This window comes from Engystomops pustulosus, chromosome 4 (assembly GCF_040894005.1).
Source record: "Engystomops pustulosus chromosome 4, aEngPut4.maternal, whole genome shotgun sequence".
NCBI lineage: Eukaryota > Metazoa > Chordata > Amphibia > Anura > Leptodactylidae > Engystomops > Engystomops pustulosus.
Genome location: NC_092414.1, coordinates 76,035,852 through 76,060,095, shown reverse-complemented (window position 1 = coordinate 76,060,095; position 24,244 = coordinate 76,035,852). Strand labels below are relative to the sequence as shown.

The 24,244-nt window shown below is 47.0% G+C and overlaps 2 protein-coding genes across 3 annotated transcripts in view; one reads left to right on the top strand and one right to left on the bottom strand.

Moving 5' to 3' along the window:
• The window catches only part of UTP20 (UTP20 small subunit processome component), a 59,884-nt gene extending 43,567 nt beyond the window's left edge, over positions 1 to 16,317 (bottom strand). Inside the window, exons 1-20 of the mRNA XM_072146363.1 lie at positions 16,080 to 16,317; positions 15,058 to 15,138; positions 12,870 to 12,936; positions 11,476 to 11,608; positions 11,064 to 11,252; positions 9,863 to 9,944; positions 9,091 to 9,228; positions 8,599 to 8,754; positions 8,259 to 8,405; positions 8,037 to 8,171; positions 7,292 to 7,369; positions 6,441 to 6,619; positions 5,391 to 5,528; positions 5,139 to 5,227; positions 3,595 to 3,700; positions 3,206 to 3,356; positions 1,454 to 1,513; positions 1,219 to 1,374; positions 1,026 to 1,102; positions 619 to 698 (exon numbers count right to left, since the gene is read on the bottom strand). Of these exons, the coding sequence (XP_072002464.1) occupies positions 619 to 698; positions 1,026 to 1,102; positions 1,219 to 1,374; positions 1,454 to 1,513; positions 3,206 to 3,356; positions 3,595 to 3,700; positions 5,139 to 5,227; positions 5,391 to 5,528; positions 6,441 to 6,619; positions 7,292 to 7,369; positions 8,037 to 8,171; positions 8,259 to 8,405; positions 8,599 to 8,754; positions 9,091 to 9,228; positions 9,863 to 9,944; positions 11,064 to 11,252; positions 11,476 to 11,608; positions 12,870 to 12,936; positions 15,058 to 15,138; positions 16,080 to 16,124 (2,287 nt within the window). The 5' untranslated portion in view covers positions 16,125 to 16,317. The remainder of the gene's footprint in view (positions 1 to 618; positions 699 to 1,025; positions 1,103 to 1,218; positions 1,375 to 1,453; positions 1,514 to 3,205; positions 3,357 to 3,594; positions 3,701 to 5,138; positions 5,228 to 5,390; positions 5,529 to 6,440; positions 6,620 to 7,291; positions 7,370 to 8,036; positions 8,172 to 8,258; positions 8,406 to 8,598; positions 8,755 to 9,090; positions 9,229 to 9,862; positions 9,945 to 11,063; positions 11,253 to 11,475; positions 11,609 to 12,869; positions 12,937 to 15,057; positions 15,139 to 16,079) is intronic.
• LOC140126660 (sodium-coupled monocarboxylate transporter 1) overlaps positions 16,307 to 24,244 on the top strand; it is a 71,442-nt gene continuing 63,504 nt past the window's right edge. For both annotated transcript variants that reach the window (XM_072146366.1, XM_072146365.1), the window contains exon 1: positions 16,307 to 16,337. The gene's annotated coding sequence lies outside the window, so the exon portion shown is untranslated. The remainder of the gene's footprint in view (positions 16,338 to 24,244) is intronic.

The window sequence follows — 24,244 nt, the reverse complement described above, 5'->3', positions numbered from 1 at the left end:
TCCCCTCTCCATAGAGAACCAAGTGGCCAGCGCCATAACATGGCAAAATATAGGACATGACCTTTATTTCTCTGTGTATGGTCAAGATGCGGTGAGACAACGTGTGCTCACTGCCCCATGACCAAGCGACAGAGGCGTCATTGGGGACCGATAACCTTTCACATTACGTTCGTGTGAGAGTAAAGAGTGATTATATTTCCATTAAGGCAGGGCATTACTTTTCTATCATGACCTGTATGATACTGCGGATGCTTCTAAAAAAAAAAAAAAAGGAGTTATGGAGCGGATTCTAATTTAGTTTACTAAGCTTTGAGTTAAAGTACTAGTGTACTCTGTATTAAAATGCAAATATACTCTACAACAATGTAGGTGCTCATGTATGTCACAGGATTAAACATTTTTGGATATGCAGCACTGGAGGAGCAGTCAACTGGATTATTTAGCCATAAAGAAACCAATTAGCAATATCTGCCATGGTTCCATTGAAATACTTGAAGCCTATGTGAAGAGATTCTTGCATGCATGTCAAGTAAATAGTCAAGTAGATTAACATGCATATGGTTTATGTAAAGGTTGTTCATACAATAAAATGAATAAAAAAAAATGTGAGTACATTACCAGCACAAGTGGCAGCTTCTTCTAGGTGTTCATAAAACACCTTCCAGAAAGGTTTTCTTGGCATATGATTTGCATGAGAACTATGAACAAGAAAGAATATAAGATTCACTTTAGGACCAGAGCCATGGGAAGTAACAAACACTTTGCTAATCACTGATGACTGGCCCTTCCATCCAGTTTCATGTAAACCCTGTAGTATGTTAAGGGAAAACTATTTCACTGCTTTTTGTTTTCTCCATAAATGACTCCATTTAAAGCAAATGTACCCACATAGTGGCTGCATGAGAAAGTACACACCATGGAGTACAAGCAAAGTAAGAAAAAAGAATTAAAATAAAATTGTCTCTGAAAACCTTTTTTAAATAAAGCCTATATATATTGTACAGTGCTTTTCCATATTTACTCACGCAATAAGCTCAATCACTGGGTCCCAGAGAGGACTGAAGTTCACGTACAACATTGACAGTAAATACCTCAATGGTACCTTGAAACAAAATATAAAGACAGAGAGAATAAGCAAGAAACCATCTGAACACACACATCATGTTGATTATACATAAACATCATAGTTATATATAAAAAAAAAAGTATCCAACTAACCTCCTTAAAATCTTCCTTTGCTGCCACTTGTACAAGATCATGCCTTAGCTTATTAAGGTGAAGCAATTTTTCTCGATATTCATAAATGTTAGGAGGCGCAAGCTCAGCTTGCAGGATTATAGAAAACACTGACACATTATCCTCTGTTATAGGTTCCTAGAAATCAGACAGATACTGGTTACATCTCCCTCCATGATAACCCTTATAAACTAGCACACTGAAAGTATTCCCTTACCTGGAAACTTGAAGGCTGATTACAAAAGTGATTGAATATCCGTGTAGTCATCAGACGCACCTACAGGGAATTGGAAACTATTCAATGCTTTGTATAATAATGTTTATCAGGAAGTACAGTTTCATTCACATTAAAAGGATTTGATAAAATTATTTCTTCTGTAATAAATACATTCATATTTAATGAGGTTTATTCAATCAATTCTAGAACACGTGTAAGGGTTAATGCAGATTTTACTGCACTAAGCTGGTTCATAATTAAAACTTGCAAACAACTCCCATATGTGATTTGTATGATTCTGGTTTCGCCATTACAGATTTTTAATTGTTTGTCAAACAATGGGGGTCCCCTAAAAGCTTACATGCATTCGGGATACAGATTACCAAGGCAAAATAATACGCAACTTTTTCTGCAGAATTGTTGGCCACCTAGGGGATATGCAGCATGCCTGTGACACCCGCATTGCACAACATGCACATTAACTACTTCAAAGACATGTGTTCTAAAATTTGCTACCACTGAACGTAAACTTCATCCATCTAATTATTGCCTTCAATTGGTTATCAATACTTAATTTGGTTTCTTTCCCTACTGCAGCAATCCCATCTGCTAGGTTACTTACACTTAGCCATCGATAGATAGATAGACAACGTGCTCCTTGACAAACTGAGCATGTGCGAACAGTGTTCCTAAACCTATGGACCCCGACTACAATATATCCACCTATCGTTTAATATTTTTATCTCCCTTATGGCACTGTCTCCATTTGACGATTCTCTGAGCTGTCAGGGTAGTTTGTGGGGCTATGGGAGTAAAGCACAGTCTCTGGGACTTCCCTTGAAAGTGCAGGAACTATACTGGGTTTCCAGGAATATTAGCCATGTGTCAGGGTGCATCACCATCCGAATGGTTTAAGTACAAACCAGGCATTCCCAACACTCCAACCTCTTCTGGTAACATGTACCAACTTACTACTCCATGAAGATATACTAGCAAAATCTAAATTTTCTGTAGCTAGTGGTTGAACCCGCATTTAACTACTATTATATAAGATTCAAGTGGTGGTACTCAGTGTTTCCTTACTGTGCTCATACTGGTTATAATAGTCTGGTTCTTTATTTATTTATTTTTTACCAGCACTTGCTAACTGTATGTGATTATTTTGGATGATTTTTAACAACATAATGAATTAAAGTATTTGTTTAAAAATACATTTCTCACCACAGTTTTTTTCATCCTTGTTTCCACAGAAAACTGTGCTTTAACTTGCTTAAACGGGTTGTCCGAGACTTTTCAAAAACTTCTATGTAGCCGGGATGGTGCTGCTTAAAAAAAATTATACCTGTATTTACCTCCAGATGTCCAGCTGTCTCTCTGGTCTGTGCCCTGGATACAGGGGGACAGGTGAGCATGGCCGGTGACCTTGGTCAGAAGCTGAACTCCATGCAGGACACCTGGAGGGGTCACAGAGAAGTCTCGGAGAACCCCTTTAACTCCCACATGTCATTAATGTGGTGCTGGTTTCCACAGAAATCTAATTATTTGTTTTAACAAAAAAAGAAACCCATGACAATATCAATGCCTTGTCAGCATTTTCTACTAGTATATACCACCTGTAGGCTCTGGCTCTATTTTCTAAAATGCTGGTGTTCTGCTATATCAATATTTAGGACTCCTGTGAACATATTCCAAACTAAAGGGCACAAATAAGAAGCAGAAAAGAAGCTAAAAACTAAGGCACATTTAAGATACCTTTGAAGAGCCGTTTGATATATTGAACTGTAACTGTTGAAAAAGCTCCAGTAGGATGTTATAAGCAAGTTGCTCCTGAAAGCCACAGAGAACTAGTCTATTGAAGTAAAGGTCAGCCAGCAACAATGCACTTGGATCACAGGGGGTAGCTCTGCAAGAAAAAATAATAGACATGTCATTGGTGCTAAACAAACTATAACCAAGGGAACTGGAAAACATTACAAAACAAGGTGTTCTTTTTACTAGGAATGAAAATAGTGGTGAAAGTAGAAATGACCCTACAATGAAATGAAGTGGCTTGGATATTGGAATGTTGTTTTGTGGTGGTTAGAGCTCTGTGAAACAAATATGGAAACTATTGCGATAAACCAAAAAGTTCAGAAACTTACAGTAACATATTTTTCACTTGTTCCACGGGCAGAACTTTTAGAATATCAGCAGAATCATCAAGACTGAGTAGTGAATTCACCGCTTGGCAGGTTACAAATAGGACACCTGGGAAGTAGTAACACATTGGTAGGTCAGCCTACAAGTAACACCGACAAATCTAAAAAGCATTAAGGTAGGAACACTGGAGGCTAATGCAACAGAATGTCAACGGGGATATTAGGCAATGTTAACCACAAATGTATCCACCAACACAAAATAAAAAAAAGGGTTTTTTTTTTTTTTTAAATGGAAATCCTTCACATTGCATTTTAAAAGGTAGAAATTTGCAATAAAAATAAGCACGCTTCATTTACAAATCTCTAGTGCAAGTCACTTTGTGCAAGAAACTTTAAAAGGAGCATGTGGAAGGGGTTGGTGTGAATCTGATCTGCAACGCTTTAACCTTATAACAAAGTGGAGGTGATGAAAGTTTAATAATATTTTGAAACTCCTTTAAGTCACTATAAAACTAGCATCAGATCTGCAGTGACTTGACTTATGACAAAGTGCCATATGACGATGCAGCAGCAATGACTGCAAATAGGCTTAGGGATCTATAATCAAAAGAAAACCTAAAGACTGAACTGAGTGGTTTTGCTGAAAAAACTATTATAAAATTATGATAATGAGGCTCTATAGCTCATGTGGCTGCCCCAGAGCTCTCCTCTTACCCTAATTATACATTGCTCTAACATTGTCCTGCCCAGCAAAAGCCAAGAATACGTCATCACTGTGTTGTCCCTGACAGGCAGAAGTAATCAATTGCTGCACTATCCCCTAGCTGCTGTGTATGAGTCATCCAGCTCAGGTTGATTAGTAATGTGTTTACGTACGGCAGCCAAGGCATCCAGTTTTCCAAAGGTCCTGAATGTTATAAAAACATTTTTTTAGCAAAACCACTCAGTTCAGGGATTTAACAAGATATGTTTTGGCATCAGTGTCGCTACAGTATTCTCGAGGTAGGTTTTGTTCACAATGCATAAAAACAAATGGTAGATTTCCTTTAATGTGTGTTGGTTGCATGGCTGTGATAAATGCATTTATATTCCAGGATTGTTGACTACGCTCTTCTTTTTCTGCATTCCACTGTTTCCCAGCTCCTCTGTTTTGCTGTAGTATCTAACCAAATTCCATACTACAGCTGTGTAAGTGAAGAAATCTCAAACACAAGTGTAACCTGGTGCTCCAAGTCTAGCTACAATCCTGTAAATGAATTCCATTTTCACAGTTCTGCTGACGGTATGGATACATAGTCATGTACAAGTCAACCACAATTTTTGCACCATGTATTTTATCATTCCAGTGTAGTTTAAATTTCTCTTTAGTCCCCATTATTCTAAAGCAGTCAGTCATTATTTTGGATCTCTACTGTGAGATGGGTGGAAGCAGGCAGCCCAGGACTTCCCCCTCTGACATACAGAATCTTGGTGTATCCATATTTTTTACAGTAAAAGTACTGTTGAACAGCTTGTAGAATGTTCAGTTTCTATAGTTGGTAACTTACTTTTAGCAAACTCTGCTTGGTTCATTAAAGAAAAAGCTTTTTCTATAAATTGGGATAAAACTGCAAGAATTCTGTCCTTCTCCAATGGCCTGCATGAAGCAAATAACAGTATAAAAACACATCTATATAAATAAAATGTTTTCAACAGCTACAACTTTAGTATTCTCAAATTTTTTCATACAAACCTTGTTATAAAAAATGCACTAGTTCCAGACTATGACATTCATCCATGTACTTCCCTGTTATACTTGCCTTAAATGAGGTAGAACAACTAGAGCAGACCAACAATAGGACAGTTCCCGGACATCATCTTGAGAAGATAGTGTAACCAATGATAGCACATAGTCTAGCACTGGGCTTTGATGGCCGTCTTCACTTTGCAACTTTGTGCTAAGTAGAAGACAACAGAAGGGGAAAATATTAAAAACAATCCTCAAAGATAGAATTCTTTCTTATGGTACATACATATTATTGGGATATACAATAACACAGAATCTGAGAAGTAACACAGAAGCTGAGACGGAGCATTTAAAGCCACCAACACTAGCCACTGTAACCATTCAAGACTATTGTGGTTATTACTCCTTTATTCAGAGACCATAAACTACAATGAACAAGTGCGGCGGGGGTAAAGGTTCTAGCAGTAGGATACTGACTTATCACACATTAACTTACTTAAACCCTTTCTGACAGGCCTTAAAAGACTTTAATGACCAGAGCATTTTTAACGAATTTCATTCTTACTGGTGTAAGGGCCATAACTTTTTTTGCGCATTACCTTAAAGTTTTAGTTTTTTGGAAGATTATTTTTCTCCAGTTTTTGTAACATTATATATATTTTTTTTAATTTATAGTACGTCTTTTTTCAGTTTTCAAATGAACTCAAAATTACCATTATAAAGCAGATACCTGAAGACGGGTCAGTTGTATGGTCGGGATCGATTTCATCGAAAACCCACAGCATTTATGTGCCAGGTGGGAAAACATATCTAATATCTACGGACAAAAGTAAGGTCCGCATAATAAGTCAGGGATCTGAATGCAACAGCTATGCTCATAATAATAAAAAAGTGAATTAAAACAAGTTTTTCTTTGGAAGAGAGCTCCTCTGGACATTGCTCATATACAAATAGTGCCCCACCTCAAAATAACGATTTTCGGATTCCATACATTTGTATAAATGTTGCATTGGAATTTTTAGTTTGTTACTTTTCTGGCCTTTTTTTCTCGAGTCACTGAAAAATATTAACATTCACTAAGGGACATTTGATGCTATAATAATATTCCATGTGAACAACTTACGATTCAGCCTTTTCCACAAACAAAAGGGGATATTTTTCAGATTCCTGTGAAGCAACAGCGGGAGGCTCGGCCTTTTCCAAAATGAGTTTGGTCAAGATCAGTAGAGCTTCACCTTTAGCTGTGTCATCCTCTTCAGTAAAGAAATGGAAAAGATACTGCAAAAGTCTTGGCAGAAAATGCTGAAAAATAACAAATGGAATCAATTATAAAGAACAGACATACACTTTTATTGCAGAGCCAAGAATACAGTAACTGCATGGTTCATTTGCACTAAAAAGGACAACAATTTTTTTCTGAAAAAATGATACAGCCTTTAGACTACACTATACTTAGGCCTCATGAACACGAGAGTTACGGGGCGGTGACCAGGCTCACCCCCTCCGTCCTCCACCCAGTTTATGGTCCAGGTGATTACATGGCCATAGGCAAGAAGTCTTTAGCTGCGTTTTGAATACACATAATATGTTAATATCATTCTCTCTTTAAATAATTAAAATATTAGTTAATTTAATAAATTATGAATAACCTATTGGGTATTATTGCAAACACTTGCAGTGAAAAACATTTTGGGCAATTCTCTGTCACAGATTATACCAGGAGTCATATGCCAGGAGTTATGCCCATTGCTTAGCATTCACCACTCATGGCGACACTCGTTTATAATGAGAAATACTGACTAATTTGTAACCTAATGAATATCATTTTTTCAATCATTACAATTCCAACATTAGAACTCCACTGTTACAAACTCACTTTACCGACCAATCATCATCAATAGAAACAGATCATCAACTTAGTTGGAAAAATACCAAAAATAAAAAACAATATCTACAAAAAACATTAATACTTGCCTGTTCAAATTGGCTCATTGCGAACATTTTTTTTGAGAAGTCCAAAAGTAAATCCCTTGGAATTCCACTTTCAAAAATCTGCAAAATAATAGAGGATTAGTTATATGTCTCCTACTACTTCAAAATATCACATGCTGCAGATCAAGCAATATATCATCCACTTTAGTTCTAGAAAACAGGTGTGAATATTTAGCTAAAAGCAAATGGATAAACCTTTAGCAAAAGTGAAGACTAGGCATCAGACACAGATTGAAGGAACAGAGGCCCCCAATGCTGCCGTCAGAAAAGGGATCCAACCAGAACAAATGTCTTAAAGTAGAACTCCTTCCATATGCATTCCAATAATCTCTGTTCAATTCTTTGAGGCAAGTGCCACAGGAATAAATAGAGAAACTGACTGCTTATTTGAACTTAAGATACTGTCCCTAAGTATCCAGCAAGCTAGAGATAAGGGATAAATAAAAAGATTGTGGGAGCGCTACTTGAAGTGTATATGTTCTCCTCCTATTTTCATAGTTTCCTCACATGACACATTTAAGAGGACGGTAATGGAGAAATAGGGGAGTGCGCCCTACTGTAAAGTCTGGTATGAGAATAATGTGGTATATAATATTAGCATGATTAAGACATGTAGAAAAAGAATATATAAACAGAAAAAATGGCCAATTGCAAGATTTTACTTTTTTGTTAAAAGAAATGTTATTTTAATTTCAAATGAGTTAATAGTCTGAAATTTGTAACATACCTCATTAACAGCTTCTTCGATCTCAGAGGGCGAGAAGGAGATTTTTTCATTGAGGAATAAAGTAGAAATGATGGAAATAAGTTTGCAGCGACAAGATGGTGAGATCTGGGGAACTGCCAGCAGGTCTGTCAAGACCTACAACAAGGAAACCAAACAAAAATCACTCCAGTTTTATTGACATTAAAGAAGTGTTTAGGTAAACCACAGTCAAACAGCACATACCTTACACACACGCACTGGATGGGCAATCTTCGATCCCTTGCCAAATTCTATTAAGATATGTAATGAATCCAGTGTCTGCTCTATCTGATCTGAACAAACTGCACTCTGATCCAGAGTTATTGCTTCTGCTAGTTCCACAAGGTTATTCTTGGAGAAGTAAAAAAAAAAAACACATTAATACAACATTGTATTCTTTTGTTCCAAATAATACCCCTTTTAAATTAACTATATTAATAAAAAAAAATATAAAAAACAGATCACATACAAAACAACCATTAAACCACCCCCCTTTTGCACAATAAACTTTTTTGTTCCCTCATTGTATTATACGAGATCTTACCTGAATGTTCCCAAAAAGTGGCTCAAATTGCTCTTTGTCGATACATAATGTAGCAGACTCCACGAACTGCTTAAAAGTCTCCCCAACCAATGTCCAGGGAAGACACTCCTCCTTCTCAGTTATCGGTCCCATCTTCTGCAGAATGAGATGAATTGCCTGCCAGACAACAACATAGGAAACAGCTATACTGTCAATGTTCCTTGGTAAGCACCACCATGCAAAGTAGAAATAATGAAAAGGAGTGAAATACAATTTAACTTTAATTGTACATTAATAAAACAATGTTTACTTTGTGTAATAATTTGCCTGAAATAGGTGCTGTGTGCACTAAAATAAGTGCCATTGTTATGCTTATAGATGAAAGGGTGTAGATAAGGAGGTGTCTCAAAATATCAATTGGGATAGATGAGAAATACTATTACAGGCATTGCTTAGTTCATAATAAATGAACTTTGAGCATTTGAACTGGTTTATTCTGCAGCAGGTTATTACCTTAGTGGCGCAAGAGTGAAACATGTTTCTGACCCCTTTACACATCTCAAACAGCAGCTGCCCCAAGCCATAAGCCTTCTGGGGATGTTCTGTGAGATCCAAGAACATGAAGTTAAGAAGTCCATTCAAATCAGGTACCTGAAATCAAAAGAGAAAAGCAACAAAAATTACAATACAAAAAAAAAAAAGAGAGAGAAAAAAAAGAACATTGATTCAGTTACATGCTCATACTACTCTCACCGCTCAATAGATAAAATGAAAATAATTCCTTTATTTATATAGCGCTACACAGATCTTGCCAAATCGGTCCCTGGTATTGAAATGACTGTGGCAGGGGATCACAAAGTTGAGTTTTATGCAAATAGCATACCTGTAAATCTGCATAAACACATTGCAGAAATATTTGCAGTGTAAACACCTTTCCACTGAAAATTCTTGACCCACAGAAAAGTAGCAACATATTACTTATTTCTGTCGCTCAATTTGCAGAAATCAAACTTTTTAATGCAAAGTTTGAGCTCCTCCAACCCATTTTGCACCATTCTATTCATCAAAAACTAGAAGATTTCTGATGCTTGTGGAAAAGATGTGGGATTATTACTGGGTCAAATCCATCAGCCATTCTGTAACATGAGAAATTACCCTAATTATTTTTCTTTGCGTTTACGTCTTTACTGAATTAGCATCAGGGGGATACAATAGTGAAGATCTGGAAGGCATAGATATCTTATTACTGATATGCCTAGAAGTACTGTAGTATAAATAAACTTACCTTTCTCATTAAAAATGCTAAGCTTTCCGCTGCAAAGTTTCTGATGTGCTCTTTTTTATGAGCCAGCAGTGTACTAGATAAACTAGGAGAAAAAGGAGTGAAAATATTTATATGCTTCATTCAACTTCCACACTATACAGCAGCGTCTAAAAACCAAAAAAGTTCCCCACGGAAAGGGGGCAATGATGATGTGAACATGATGTTTATCATCTGCGTTAATACAGCAACAAGCATGCATCATGGACAGGTGCAAACGGATTAAGTATGACCCATTCATGATGCTCCCCAAATGTTATTAAAGGAAATCTATCATTGCGAATCTACTTTATGAGTTAGATCCTAGGTAGATTCCCTGTCCTTACACTATCCCCAAAAACCCTTTTTATATAATTTGTTTATTTAGCTTTCCCTAAAATAAAGTTAATTATACTGATATGCAGAATAACTGCAGGGGCTACTGGGGTGGGGAGTAGCCCATGTGAGCTATGGGGCGAAGGCTACTCTCAGTCCACAATAGCCACGGCATATCCACCTACCTGCTCTGTCTTCTGCTCTTTGGACGCATCGCCGTCAGCTCTGCGCATGCTCAGGGTAAACTTCCCTGTTACAAATGGCCGGCAGAGGTATGGGGGCTACTCCCATGCTTACAGGGTCTACTCTCTGCTCCCAGTAGCCCCTGCATTTAATTAGCAGATCAATATGATTAACTTTATTTTAAGAAAAGCCTAATAAAATAATTAGTTTAAGGTACTGTCACTTTAGGTCCAACAGCAAACTTCAACACATTAAAGAGAACCTGTCACTAGACTGCTATGTTTTATCAGGGGACTGGTCGCTATAGACAAAGTACAGAATATGCCAAATAGGTTTATAAAAAAACATCTGTTATATGGTGTTTGAAATAAAGTATAAGAAACTTTACCTTCCAGCCTGAGTCCTAGAAAGGAAAATTTCAAACAACAACTTCTGTCTGCTCTATAATAAATTCACTGCTCTGCTGGCTCCTGCTCCACAGACACCCCCCCCCCCATACCCCCCAAATACGTAGACACAAATATTTTTTAAATACATATTTGCCAGATACAGTACTTAGTCAATAACAATCTGTCCCCTGATAAAAATAGCACCCTTGGTGACAGGTTCCCTTTAAATAGCAGAGCCCCTGCTTCTCTAAAACCAACAGTAGAACAAGGGTAAATACCTGTATATTACTGGCATGTCCTTTACCATCTGTCTCCACAGGTATTTGTACAAATAAGATAAGCATGTGAATGCCCATTCTAACAGTTGGGTGTCCTGTGTGTTAAGCAAGGAAGAAATCGCTATAAAGAAATCTTGAAAATGAGGATAGAAGTCAGTCTGAAGATCTCGAGACAGCTGGACCACCAAACTAAATGAAAAAAGCAGAAAATAGAAATAATTATAAAGTGCACATACACGTTTATTGTGGTTAAGCGTAAAATATTTTAAAATATTAAAATATACAGGGACCTAAAGGATTAGCCCTAAAAAGGGCTATCCTTACATACATTGGATGCACCTACCACCAGATCTACCTGAATAGGTAGATCTGTTGTGGTAGGTTTCCTTAAAATATGATAGCTTGTACATACTCAAGCAGAGGCTGGTAGGCAAGGCTATTCTTCACTTCTAGGTGGGTCTTCAAACTTTGCACTATGTCCTTCTGGTGGTAGACAAGGAGGTGAAACGACTGGCATTTGTTGGCCACTTCCCTGTAGAATGAAACTGAACAATAAACAATTAGTCTTCTGATTCAATTAAATGGAGATGCGTTAACTGGAGTAGTCTGTATAAAGCAGATCAGTACATATGAATCTTCAAGTCAAATAGTCAACAAAAGTAAGCTGTGTCAGGAAATTACAAAGTATCTATACAGAATGTATTGTGCACAGACTATTACAGGAATTGTTTTATTCCTAAATAAAATAAAAAACGCTATATTGTATATGAACAGTTGAAGAAACTAAGGAAACAGCACTCCAATAAAATGTGATTGGTTTTATAAAGAAATACAACGTTTCAGCTCCTCTATGGAGCCATTTTCATTGCATATGTACTGTGGCAACAAAAAATACTACAGCAAAACCATTTAATTATAATCTTTATATAGCGCCATCAAATTCCGTAGTGCTATGTAAAGATTATTATTATTAGATGGTTTTGCTGTAGTATTTCTTAAATCCATTAACAACAAACTCTGTCAAGGTAATGCTTAAAGAAAACCTGTCATGCAAATTAACCACCCTAAATAAATACTTCATTAAAAACTATGATTAAAAAGCACTGCCTGTATCCTTAAATGGTTCATTTCCATAACTGTAATGTTACAAAAATCAGGTTCTAAGGCTACACCACACCCTAGTAGCCTCTGCAGTTAATTTACATATTACTTAAATAAAGTTTTTAAACAAGTTAGGTTCCAGGTTTATTAAATGACAGATTAGGGCAAAGGCAGGCAGAAGGAACCTACCATCAGATATACTTTTATCGGTAGATTCCACATGGTAGGTTTCCTTTAAAGTTATGTCACCAAGATGACATCAAAGGTCCTGTTACATCTGCAACTTCTAACCTATGCTTGTATCTGATCACATGAAATCAAAACATGGAGGATGGGGAGGAGTAGAAATTCATGCTGTGATTTCATGTGATCAGATATATTCATGGTGTACAGTTTGCTTATGTTAGGTGGCTAAAGGACCTGTGATTGCATCACTATAATCACATGACATGCTAGGAAGAGGCATGGGGAGAAGTAGATCAGAGTGGTTGGTGGAGCAGGACAAGCCTTCTCTGATTACATGGAATATAACAAAGTTGCTTTATGTGGATGTAAGAGAATTTTTTAAAAATAACCTGTCACTTGCTGTATATGTGAAAATGTGGTGATAGGGTGCCTTTAACACTGAATAAAAGTACATAAGACAATCCATCAAAAAATTACTAAATATCATACTGTTTTTTTAAAACTTTTAGTTATACATACCAAAATTTTCTGTGAGGTTGAGATCTCTCCATTTCTGTAAACCTTCAAAGAAGTAGGTCTCAACAATCTAGTACCAACAGAAAAAAAAGAAACTTAATTATTCATTTTGTATTTTTAAGTCCAAAACATTTGCTGCTACTTAGGAAAGCCTGTAGCTCCTGCCTCTTGATGTATTCGGTGGGGCGGCTGGGCAAACGTACAAATTTAGAATTACACTACTACCCACAACAATTCATGCTTGAACGGTCGCAGACTATAGCAAGCGCATTGCCTGCCATTGTGCCGCCAGCAGCGCCCCATTTAGGCCATACCTCTACCATTTGATGTGATGGTAGAAAAACGGGAAAAATAATCACAATGCCTGGCGGTTCGAAAGGCATTCTGATTATTTCAGAAAACTGGCATACAAAGTTTGATAAATTTCCCCCTATGTCCTTAAAGGGATTTTTCCACGAAAGAAGTTAGGCCCCGTGCACATTTGTCAATCTCCGTCAGTTCCATAGATGTGAATGGAGCAGAACGGTCATGCGTGGCGTTCTGCTCTATTAATCTCGGGGAGGAGTGAAAAGGTCAGGCAGAGGTACCTGGGACCCCATCAAACCTCTCGTTTTCATGATCTGTAGGGCTTCATCACTGAGACCCCCACAGATCAGCAAGTCATATGGATAGGGCCTTACACTTTTCATATGAAATCCCATTTAAATATTCAGGGAGATTTCGCTTTACACAGAATTAGTCATATAAGGATGTCTCCTCCTAGCTAAATTCATGTTTCATGGTCCAGGTACAATATCACAAGCCAGAGTGGCAGCTGCTGAAGGCATTTAATGAAGGTGAATTTGTCCTATTTTCGACAAATCAGGAGAAGTTGGACCAGCATGACCATCAGTAGTCATGTAGATAATGTATGTCAATAGACAGCCACCTTGTATAGGTCTGTGCAAATGGAGATCACCCCCTCATAAAGCCCAATACATTCCTTAATAAATACACATTAGACCCGTGATAACCACCCAATCTTATCAGGTATGTACTTAAGAAAAGGGCTGTTCCAAAGAAACAACATATATGACGTATAAAAAAAAAAGGATTCAACCAAATGTTTTAATACAAAATACAAGACTTAAAATTGACTAAAGTTTTCTATAGCCGTAATAGCTGAAAAAGAAGCAGCTTCTTTAGCAGGCAGGAGGAAATGTCTGCTCTTTCCTGTCTACAGTCTGCACTCATATTCCCGCACACACAGTGCGGCAACTCAATTTAGTAAAGTAGCTAGTATCACCCATAAGCCTTCCCTTCACACCACCCCCTTCTCTCTAGACCTTGACAAGGCTACAATAAGGTCAGTCAAGAGATGGGTAAGCCCAGCAGTATTATACACAGGATGAAAACTGCTATGTATCTCTTCTCTTTCTTTATGTCAGCTTCTTTCTTAAAATTTTCTCTACACCCCCCTCGTTGTCCTGGGAAGAGGGGAATGTGGTGGCATCTGCTGAAAAGCCTAGCTAATACATCCATCATAGCAGTTAGTGAGCACAGCAGTCATGTCTAAATCTGAATGCATATATGTATATAGTACATGTGCCAGTGTGTGTAATAATTATAATTCCTTTATTTATATAGCGCACACAGATTATAGAGCGCTGCACAGAGCTTTCCAAATCGGTCCCTGTGGAGAGGATTTTACAGACACCGATGATCAACATATCAGGCAAGGAAGAAGCCAGCAGCATGATATAGGTATCATGGATTGTTGACAAATGCCCTCTCCAGCTGTGCTAAAACTATTTTGGCCAGATACCTTAGGAGTAACACTTTATACATATATGTTAAGTGTGCAAGATTATTATGATGTACTATAACATAACACATAAAAAGTAGATGTGGATAGATTTCAAAAAGCACAATGCAGAATGTCTGAAGTTATACAATTGTATTTATGCAAGCAACAGAAACCAGATGCATTTTACGCATTGTTTTTACTACAAAGGTTGAATTTGGTACCAGAATTTGCAGCAAAAATACATGTTGCAGTTCAGAAATGTTGAAATCCCTAACAAATTTTTTTTGTTTTCTGTACTGTGTGTATGGGATTTAGATAAATCCCATTTAATATTTGGCATTACAAAAGTGCATTAAAAATTAAGATTGTGTGAAGATTGCCTAACAGCAACATACGGCGTCTTACCTCAGAATAGCTTTCAGTCCTGTCAATGCGATGGATGATGTTAATGTTGACATTTGCTAATCTTTCAGAAAAATTTTGAAACTAAAAGAAGAGAAAACAAAATTAGATATATATACCGAAGCTTTGTAACACAAAACGGGCAATATATTTTCATGGTATATTAGATGCTCATCTGACTAATAAGGAATGATAACATAATACAATATGGGGGCGGTGCCACAGCATCTTGGCAATGAGGCATCAGCTCCTAGCATCATCCACTGTGTAGTTCTAAGCGCAGGAGACTCCCTGGACAACCAACTGAAGAAGGGGTCAGATATCAGACCCCTATCAGGTAGATACTGATGATCTTTCCCAAATAGGAAATCAGGATTAAAAATGGCGCAGGAACCAGAAAATCCTATAAATCTTTAATTTGGGATATGGTGTATGTTTGATATACAACTACTAAAATCATTAATGGGGATCTCCGTTTTGTTCACAACCAGTACTTTAGAGCACAAGAATAGATCCGTAACACACACACAATGGCACGTTCAACATCCAGGCTCCTAAGAAAGTAAACAGTATTCCAGAAAAATGTGTGGAAAATCCCACTTTCCCTGCAGGGATATTTTGCAAACAGATTCTGCAATGCACATATACCCTAAGGGCTAATTCAGACGAGCGTTTTTGAGGTATGTATGCTATCCGTTGTTTTTGTGGCTGGTATATTGACCCATTGATTCCTGTGAATCTGTTCTCACTGATGCTTATTTTCACGGATGTGCAGACAGTGAGGGAAAAAAATTGCAGCATGCATTATTTTTATTATTATTTTTTTTCTCACATGCGTCCACAGAACCGCCCCCCCCCCCCCAAAAAAAAAAACATACAGGTGATCATGTGTGTGATATTGAACAAGGGCTTCTGCAATCAGCTTTATTGAAGGATGTGGTGCGCATCCTGGGACTTGTAGTCCACTACGTTTATTAGTGTGGATGGCCGCAGACACTTCACTACATGCAGGAGACTAACTTTACCTTAAACGTGTTCTGGGACTTGTGGTGCGAGGATTTACTCTTCATGGCTAACGAGAGGTCGGGCTCTATATCACTGATGAACGTGTCTTATGCGTTATCCTCATACAGCTTTTCGTCTCTAGCAAAACACGTTGCTAGTTACTGGGAGCCGCCATGCTGCCTCACGGACAGGATTTCCGGAACAGCAGATACAATTCCAATGCGGTGTGCCGGCGCTTCAGTGATGTCATCGCCATGTGATCGTGTGGGAGGAGCAAGGTCAGGCAGTCGTCATCAGAATAGTTACGCAATGGAAGGGAATAGGCAGCTGCAATGTGCTGGTCGCTGCATGTGCGGGTGTAGGCTGTGAGAGGAGGGGGGCATGGGGGAGAGTGCAGGCTGTGAGAGGAGGGGAACATGGGGGAGAGTGCAGGCTGTGACAGGAGGGGGGCATGGGGGAGAGTGCAGGCTGTGACAGGAGGGGGACATGGGGGGGGGGGGGGGTGCAGGCTGTGAGAGGAGGGGAACATGGGGGAGAGTGCAGGCTGTGAGAGGAGGGGGGCATGGGGGAGAGTGCAGGCTGTGACAGGAGGGGACATGGGGGAGAGTGCAGGCTGTGACAGGAGGGGGACATGGGGGAGAGTGCAGGCTGGGACATGGGGGAGAGTGCAGGCTGTGAGGAGGAGGGGGACATGGGGGAGAGTGCAGGCTGGGACATGGGGGAGAGTGCAGGCTGTGACAGGAGGGGGACATGGGGGAGAGTGCAGGCTGTGAGAGGAGGGGGGCATGGGGGAGAGTGCAGGCTGTGAGAGGAGGGGAACATGGGGGAGAGTGCAGGCTGTGACAGGAGGGGGGCATGGGGGAGAGTGCAGGCTGTGACAGGAGGGGGACATGGGGGGGGGTGCAGGCTGTGAGAGGAGGGGAACATGGGGGAGAGTGCAGGCTGTGAGAGGAGGGGGGCATGGGGGAGAGTGCAGGCTGTGAGAGGAGGGGGGCATGGGGGAGAGTGCAGGCTGTGAGAGGAGGGGGGCATGGGGGAGAGTGCAGGCTGTGAGAGGAGGGGGGCATGGGGGAGAGTGCAGGCTGTGACAGGAGGGGACATGGGGGAGAGTGCAGGCTGTGACAGGAGGGGGACATGGGGGAGAGTGCAGGCTGGGACATGGGGGAGAGTGCAGGCTGTGAGGAGGAGGGGGACATGGGGGAGAGTGCAGGCTGGGACATGGGGGAGAGTGCAGGCTGTGACAGGAGGGGGACATGGGGGAGAGTGCAGGCTGTGACAGGAGGGGGACATGGGGGAGAGTGCAGGCTGTGAGAGGAGGGGGGCATGGGGGAGAGTGCAGGCTGTGACAGGAGGGGGACATGGGGGAGAGTGCAGGCAGTGAGAGGAGGGGGGCATGGGGGAGAGTGCAGGCTGTGAGAGGAGGGGGGCATGGGGGAGAGTGCAGGCTGTGACAGGAGGGGGACATGGGGGAGAGTGCAGGCTGTGAGAGGAGGGGGACATGGGGGAGAGTGCAGGCTGTGAGAGGAGGGGGGCATGGGGGAGAGTGCAGGCTGTGACAGGAGGGGGACATGGGGGAGAGTGCAGGCTGTGAGAGGAGGGGGGCATGGGGGAGAGTGCAGGCTGTGACAGGAGGGGGGCATGGGGGAGAGTGCAGGCTGTGAGAGGAGGGGGGCATGGGGGAGAGTGCAGGCTGTGAGAGGAGGGGGACATGGGGGAGAGTGCAGGCTGTGAGAGGAGGGGGACATGGGGGAGAGTGCAGGCTGTGAGAGGAGGGGGGCATGGGGGAGAGTGCAGGCTGTGACAGGAGGGGGACATGGGGGAGAGTGCAGGCTGTGACAGGAGGGGGACATGGGGGAGAGTGCAGGCTGTGAGGAGGAGGGGGACATGGGGGAGAGTGCAGGCTGTGACAGCAGGGGGACATGGGGGAGAGTGCAGGCTGTGAGAGGAGGGGGGCATGGGGGAGAGTGCAGGCTGTGACAGGAGGGGGACATGGGGGAGAGTGCAGGCTGTGAGAGGAGGGGGGCATGGGGGAGAGTGCAGGCTGTGACAGGAGGGGGACATGGGTGAGAGTGCAGGCTGTGACAGGAGGGGGGCATGGGGGAGAGTGCAGGCTGTGAGAGGAGGGGGGCATGGGGGAGAGTGCAGGCTGTGACAGGAGGGGGACATGGGGGAGAGTGCAGGCTGTGAGAGGAGGGGGGCATGGGGGAGAGTGCAGGCTGTGACAGGAGGGGGACATGGGGGAGAGTGCAGGCTGTGACAGGAGGGGGACATGGGGGAGAGTGCAGGCTGTGACAGGAGGGGGACATGGGGGAGAGTGCAGGCTGTGAGAGGAGGGGGGCATGGGGGAGAGTGCAGGCTGTGACAGGAGGGGGACATGGGGGAGAGTGCAGGCTGTGACAGGAGGGGGACATGGGGGAGAGTGCAGGCTGTGACAGGAGGGGGACATGGGGGAGAGTGCAGGCTGGGACATGGGGGAGAGTGTAGGCTGTGAGGAGGAGGGGGACATGGGGGAGAGTGCAGGCTGTGACAGGAGGGGGACATGGGGGAGAGTGCAGGCTGTGACAGGAGGGGGACATGGGGGAGAGTGCAGGCTGTGACAGGAGGGGGACATGGGGGAGAGTGCAGGCTGTGAGAGGAGGGGGGCATGGGGGAGAGTGCAGGCTGTGACAGGAGGGGGACATGGGGGAGAGTGCAGGCTGTGAGAGGAGGGGGGCATGGGGGAGAGTGCAGGCTGTGAGAGGAGGGGGGCATGGGGGAGAGTGCAGGCTGTGAGAGGAGGGGGGCATGGGGGAGAGTGCAGGCTGTGACAGGAGGGGGGCATGGGGGAGAGTGCAGGCTGTGACAGGAGGGGGGCATGGGGGAGAGTGCAGGCTGTGAGAGGAGGGGGGCATGGGGGAGAGTGCAGGCTGTGACAGGAGGGGGACATGGGGGAGAGTGCAGGCTGTGAGAGGAGGGGGGCATGGGGGAGAGTGCAGGCTGTGACAGGAGGGGGGCATGGGGAAGAGTGCAGGCTGTGAGAGGAGGGGGGCATGGGGGAGAGTGCAGGCTGTGACAGGAGGGGGACATGGGGGAGAGTGCAGGCTGTGACAGGAGGGGGACATGGGGGAGAGTGCAGGCTGTGAGAGGAGGGGGGCATGGGGGAGAGTGCAGGCTGTGACAGGAGGGGGACATGGGGGAGAGTGCAGGCTGTGAGAGGAGGGGGGCATGGGGGAGAGTGCAGGCTGTGACAGGAGGGGGGCATGGGGGAGAGTGCAGGCTGTGACAGGAGGGGAGCATGGGGGAGAGTGCAGGCTGTGACAGGAGGGGGGCATGGGGGAGAGTGCAGGCTGTGACAGGAGGGGGGCATGGGGGAGAGTGCAGGCTGTGACAGGAGGGGGACATGGGGGAGAGTGCAGGCTGTGAGAGGAGGGGGGCATGGGGGAGAGTGCAGGCTGTGACAGGAGGGGGACATGGGGGAGAGTGCAGGCTGTGACAGGAGGGGGACATGGGGGAGAGTGCAGGCTGTGACAGGAGGGGGACATGGGGGAGAGTGCAGGCTGTGACAGGAGGGGGACATGGGGGAGAGTGCAGGCTGTGACAGGAGGGGGACATGGGGGAGAGTGCAGGCTGGGACATGGGGGAGAGTGCAGGCTGTGAGGAGGAGGGGGACATGGGGGAGAGTGCAGGCTGTGACAGGAGGGGGAGATGGGGGAGAGTGCAGGCTGTGACAGGAGGGGGGCATGGGGGAGAGTGCAGGCTGTGACAGGAGGGGGGCATGGGGGAGAGTGCAGGCTGTGACAGGAGGGGGGCATGGGGGAGAGTGCAGGCTGTGACAGGAGGGGGACATGGGGGAGAGTGCAGGCTGTGACAGGAGGGGGGCATGGGGGAGAGTGCAGGCTGTGACAGGAGGGGGACATGGGGGAGAGTGCAGGCTGTGAGAGGAGGGGGGCATGGGGGAGAGTGCAGGCTGTGACAGGAGGGGGACATGGGGGAAAGTGCAGGCTGTGACAGGAGGGGGGCATGGGGGAGAGTGCAGGCTGTGAGAGGAGGGGGGCATGGGGGAGAGTGCAGGCTGTGACAGGAGGGGGACATGGGGGAGAGTGCAGGCTGTGACAGGAGGGGGACATGGGGGAGAGTGCAGGCTGTGAGAGGAGGGGGGCATGGGGGAGAGTGCAGGCTGGGACATGGGGGAGAGTGCAGGCTGTGAGGAGGAGGGGGACATGGGGGAGAGTGCAGGCTGTGACAGGAGGGGGACATGGGGGAGAGTGCAGGCTGTGACAGGAGGGGGACATGGGGGAGAGTGCAGGCTGTGAGAGGAGGGGGGCATGGGGGAGAGTGCAGGCTGTGAGAGGAGGGGGACATGGGGGAGAGTGCAGGCTGTGAGAGGAGGGGGGCATGGGGGAGAGTGCAGGCTGTGACAGGAGGGGGGCATGGGGGAGAGTGCAGGCTGTGACAGGAGGGGGACATGGGGGAGAGTGCAGGCTGTGACAGGAGGGGGACATGGGGGAGAGTGCAGGCTGTGACAGGAGGGGGACATGGGGGAGAGTGCAGGTTGTGACAGGAGGGGGACATGGGGGAGAGTGCAGGCTGTGACAGGAGGGGGACATGGGGGAGAGTGCAGTCTGTGAGGAGGAGGGGGACATGGGGGAGAGTGCAGTCTGTGAGGAGGAGGGGGACATGGGGGAGAGTGCAGTCTGTGAGGAGGAGGGGGACATGGGGGAGAGTGCAGGCTGTGACAGGAGGGGGACATGGGGGAGAGTGCAGGCTGTGACAGGAGGGGGACATGGGGGAGAGTGCAGGCTGTGACAGGAGGGGGACATGGGGGAGAGTGCAGGCTGTGACAGGAGGGGGACATGGGGGAGAGTGCAGGCTGTGACAGGAGGGGGGCATGGGGGAGAGTGCAGGCTGTGACAGGAGGGGGACATGGGGGAGAGTGCAGGCTGTGACAGGAGGGGGACATGGGGGAGAGTGCAGGCTGTGACAGGAGGGGGACATGGGGGAGAGTGCAGGCTGGGACATGGGGGAGAGTGTAGGCTGTGAGGAGGAGGGGGACATGGGGGAGAGTGCAGGCTGTGACAGGAGGGGGACATGGGGGAGAGTGCAGGCTGTGACAGGAGGGGGGCATGGGGGAGAGTGCAGGCTGTGACAGGAGGGGGGCATGGGGGAGAGTGCAGGCTGTGAGAGGAGGGGGGCATGGGGGAGAGTGCAGGCTTTGACAGGAGGGGGACATGGGGGAGAGTGCAGGCTGTGAGAGGAGGGGGGCATGGGGGAGAGTGCAGGCTGTGACAGGAGGGGGGCATGGGGAAGAGTGCAGGCTGTGAGAGGAGGGGGGCATGGGGGAGAGTGCAGGCTGTGACAGGAGGGGGACATGGGGGAGAGTGCAGGCTGTGACAGGAGGGGGACATGGGGGAGAGTGCAGGCTGTGAGAGGAGGGGGGCATGGGGGAGAGTGCAGGCTGTGACAGGAGGGGGACATGGGGGAGAGTGCAGGCTGTGAGAGGAGGGGGGCATGGGGGAGAGTGCAGGCTGTGACAGGAGGGGGGCATGGGGGAGAGTGCAGGCTGTGACAGGAGGGGGGCATGGGGGAGAGTGCAGGCTGTGACAGGAGGGGGGCATGGGGGAGAGTGCAGGCTGTGACAGGAGGGGGGCATGGGGGAGAGTGCAGGCTGTGACAGGAGGGGGACATGGGGGAGAGTGCAGGCTGTGAGAGGAGGGGGGCATGGGGGAGAGTGCAGGCTGTGACAGGAGGGGGACATGGGGGAGAGTGCAGGCTGTGACAGGAGGGGGACATGGGGGAGAGTGCAGGCTGTGACAGGAGGGGGACATGGGGGAGAGTGCAGGCTGTGACAGGAGGGGGACATGGGGGAGAGTGCAGGCTGTGACAGGAGGGGGACATGGGGGAGAGTGCAGGCTGGGACATGGGGGAGAGTGCAGGCTGTGAGGAGGAGGGGGACATGGGGGAGAGTGCAGGCTGTGACAGGAGGGGGAGATGGGGGAGAGTGCAGGCTGTGACAGGAGGGGGGCATGGGGGAGAGTGCAGGCTGTGACAGGAGGGGGGCATGGGGGAGAGTGCAGGCTGTGACAGGAGGGGGGCATGGGGGAGAGTGCAGGCTGTGACAGGAGGGGGGCATGGGGGAGAGTGCAGGCTGTGACAGGAGGGGGACATGGGGGAGAGTGCAGGCTGTGACAGGAGGGGGGCATGGGGGAGAGTGCAGGCTGTGACAGGAGGGGGACATGGGGGAGAGTGCAGGCTGTGAGAGGAGGGGGGCATGGGGGAGAGTGCAGGCTGTGACAGGAGGGGGACATGGGGGAAAGTGCAGGCTGTGACAGGAGGGGGGCATGGGGGAGAGTGCAGGCTGTGAGAGGAGGGGGGCATGGGGGAGAGTGCAGGCTGTGACAGGAGGGGGACATGGGGGAGAGTGCAGGCTGTGAGAGGAGGGGGGCATGGGGGAGAGTGCAGGCTGTGACAGGAGGGGGACATGGGGGAGAGTGCAGGCTGTGACAGGAGGGGGACATGGGGGAGAGTGCAGGCTGTGAGAGGAGGGGGGCATGGGGGAGAGTGCAGGCTGGGACATGGGGGAGAGTGCAGGCTGTGAGGAGGAGGGGGACATGGGGGAGAGTGCAGGCTGTGACAGGAGGGGGACATGGGGGAGAGTGCAGGCTGTGACAGGAGGGGGGCATGGGGGAGAGTGCAGGCTGTGACAGGAGGGGGGCATGGGGGAGAGTGCAGGCTGTGACAGGAGGGGGGCATGGGGGAGAGTGCAGGCTGTGACAGGGGGACAAGGGGGAGAGTGCAGGCTGTGAGAGGAGGGGGGCATGGGGGAGAGTGCAGGCTGTGACAGGAGGGGGACATGGGGGAGAGTGCAGGCTGTGACAGGAGGGGGACATGGGGGAGAGTGCAGGCTGTGAGAGGAGGGGGGCATGGGGGAGAGTGCAGGCTGGGACATGGGGGAGAGTGCAGGCTGTGAGGAGGAGGGGGATATGGGGGAGAGTGCAGGCTGTGACAGGAGGGGGACATGGGGGAGAGTGCAGGCTGTGACAGGAGGGGGACATGGGGGAGAGTGCAGGCTGTGACAGGAGGGGGGCATGGGGGAGAGTGCAGGCTGTGACAGGAGGGGGACATGGGGGAGAGTGCAGGCTGTGACAGGAGGGGGACATGGGGGAGAGTGCAGGCTGTGACAGGAGGGGGACATGGGGGAGAGTGCAGTCTGTGAGGAGGAGGGGGACATGGGGGAGAGTGCAGTCTGTGAGGAGGAGGGGGACATGGGGGAGAGTGCAGTCTGTGAGGAGGAGGGGGACATGGGGGAGAGTGCAGGCTGTGACAGGAGGGGGACATGGGGGAGAGTGCAGGCTGTGAGAGGAGGGGGGCATGGGGGAGAGTGCAGGCTGTGAGAGGAGGGGGGCATGGGGGAGAGTGCAGGCTGTGAGAGGAGGGGGGCATGGGGGAGAGTGCAGGCTGTGAGAGGAGGGGGACATGGGGGAGAGTGCAGGCTGTGAGAGGAGGGGGGCATGGGGGAGAGTGCAGGCTGTGACAGGAGGGGGGCATGGGGGAGAGTGCAGGCTGTGACAGGAGGGGGACATGGGGGAGAGTGCAGGCTGTGACAGGAGGGGGACATGGGGGAGAGTGCAGGCTGTGACAGGAGGGGGACATGGGGGAGAGTGCAGTCTGTGAGGAGGAGGGGGACATGGGGGAGAGTGCAGTCTGTGAGGAGGAGGGGGACATGGGGGAGAGTGCAGGCTGTGACAGGAGGGGGACATGGGGGAGAGTGCAGGCTGTGACAGGAGGGGGACATGGGGGAGAGTGCAGGCTGTGACAGGAGGGGGGCATGGGGGAGAGTGCAGGCTGTGACAGGAGGGGAACATGGGGGAGAGTGCAGTCTGTGAGGAGGAGGGGGACATGGGGGAGAGTGCAGGCTGTGACAGGAGGGGAACATGGGGGAGAGTGCAGGCTGTGACAAGAGGGGGACATGGGGGAGAGTGCAGTCTGTGAGGAGGAGGGGGACGGGGTGCAGTCTGTGAGGAGGAGGGAGACCGGGGGTGCAGGCTGTGACAGGAGGGGGACATGGGGGAGAGTGCAGGCTGTGACAGGAGGGGGACATGGGGGAGAGTGCAGTCTGTGAGGAGGAGGGGGACATGGGGGAGAGTGCAGTCTGTGAGGAGGAGGGGGACATGGGGGAGAGTGCAGGCTGTGACAGGAGGGGGACATG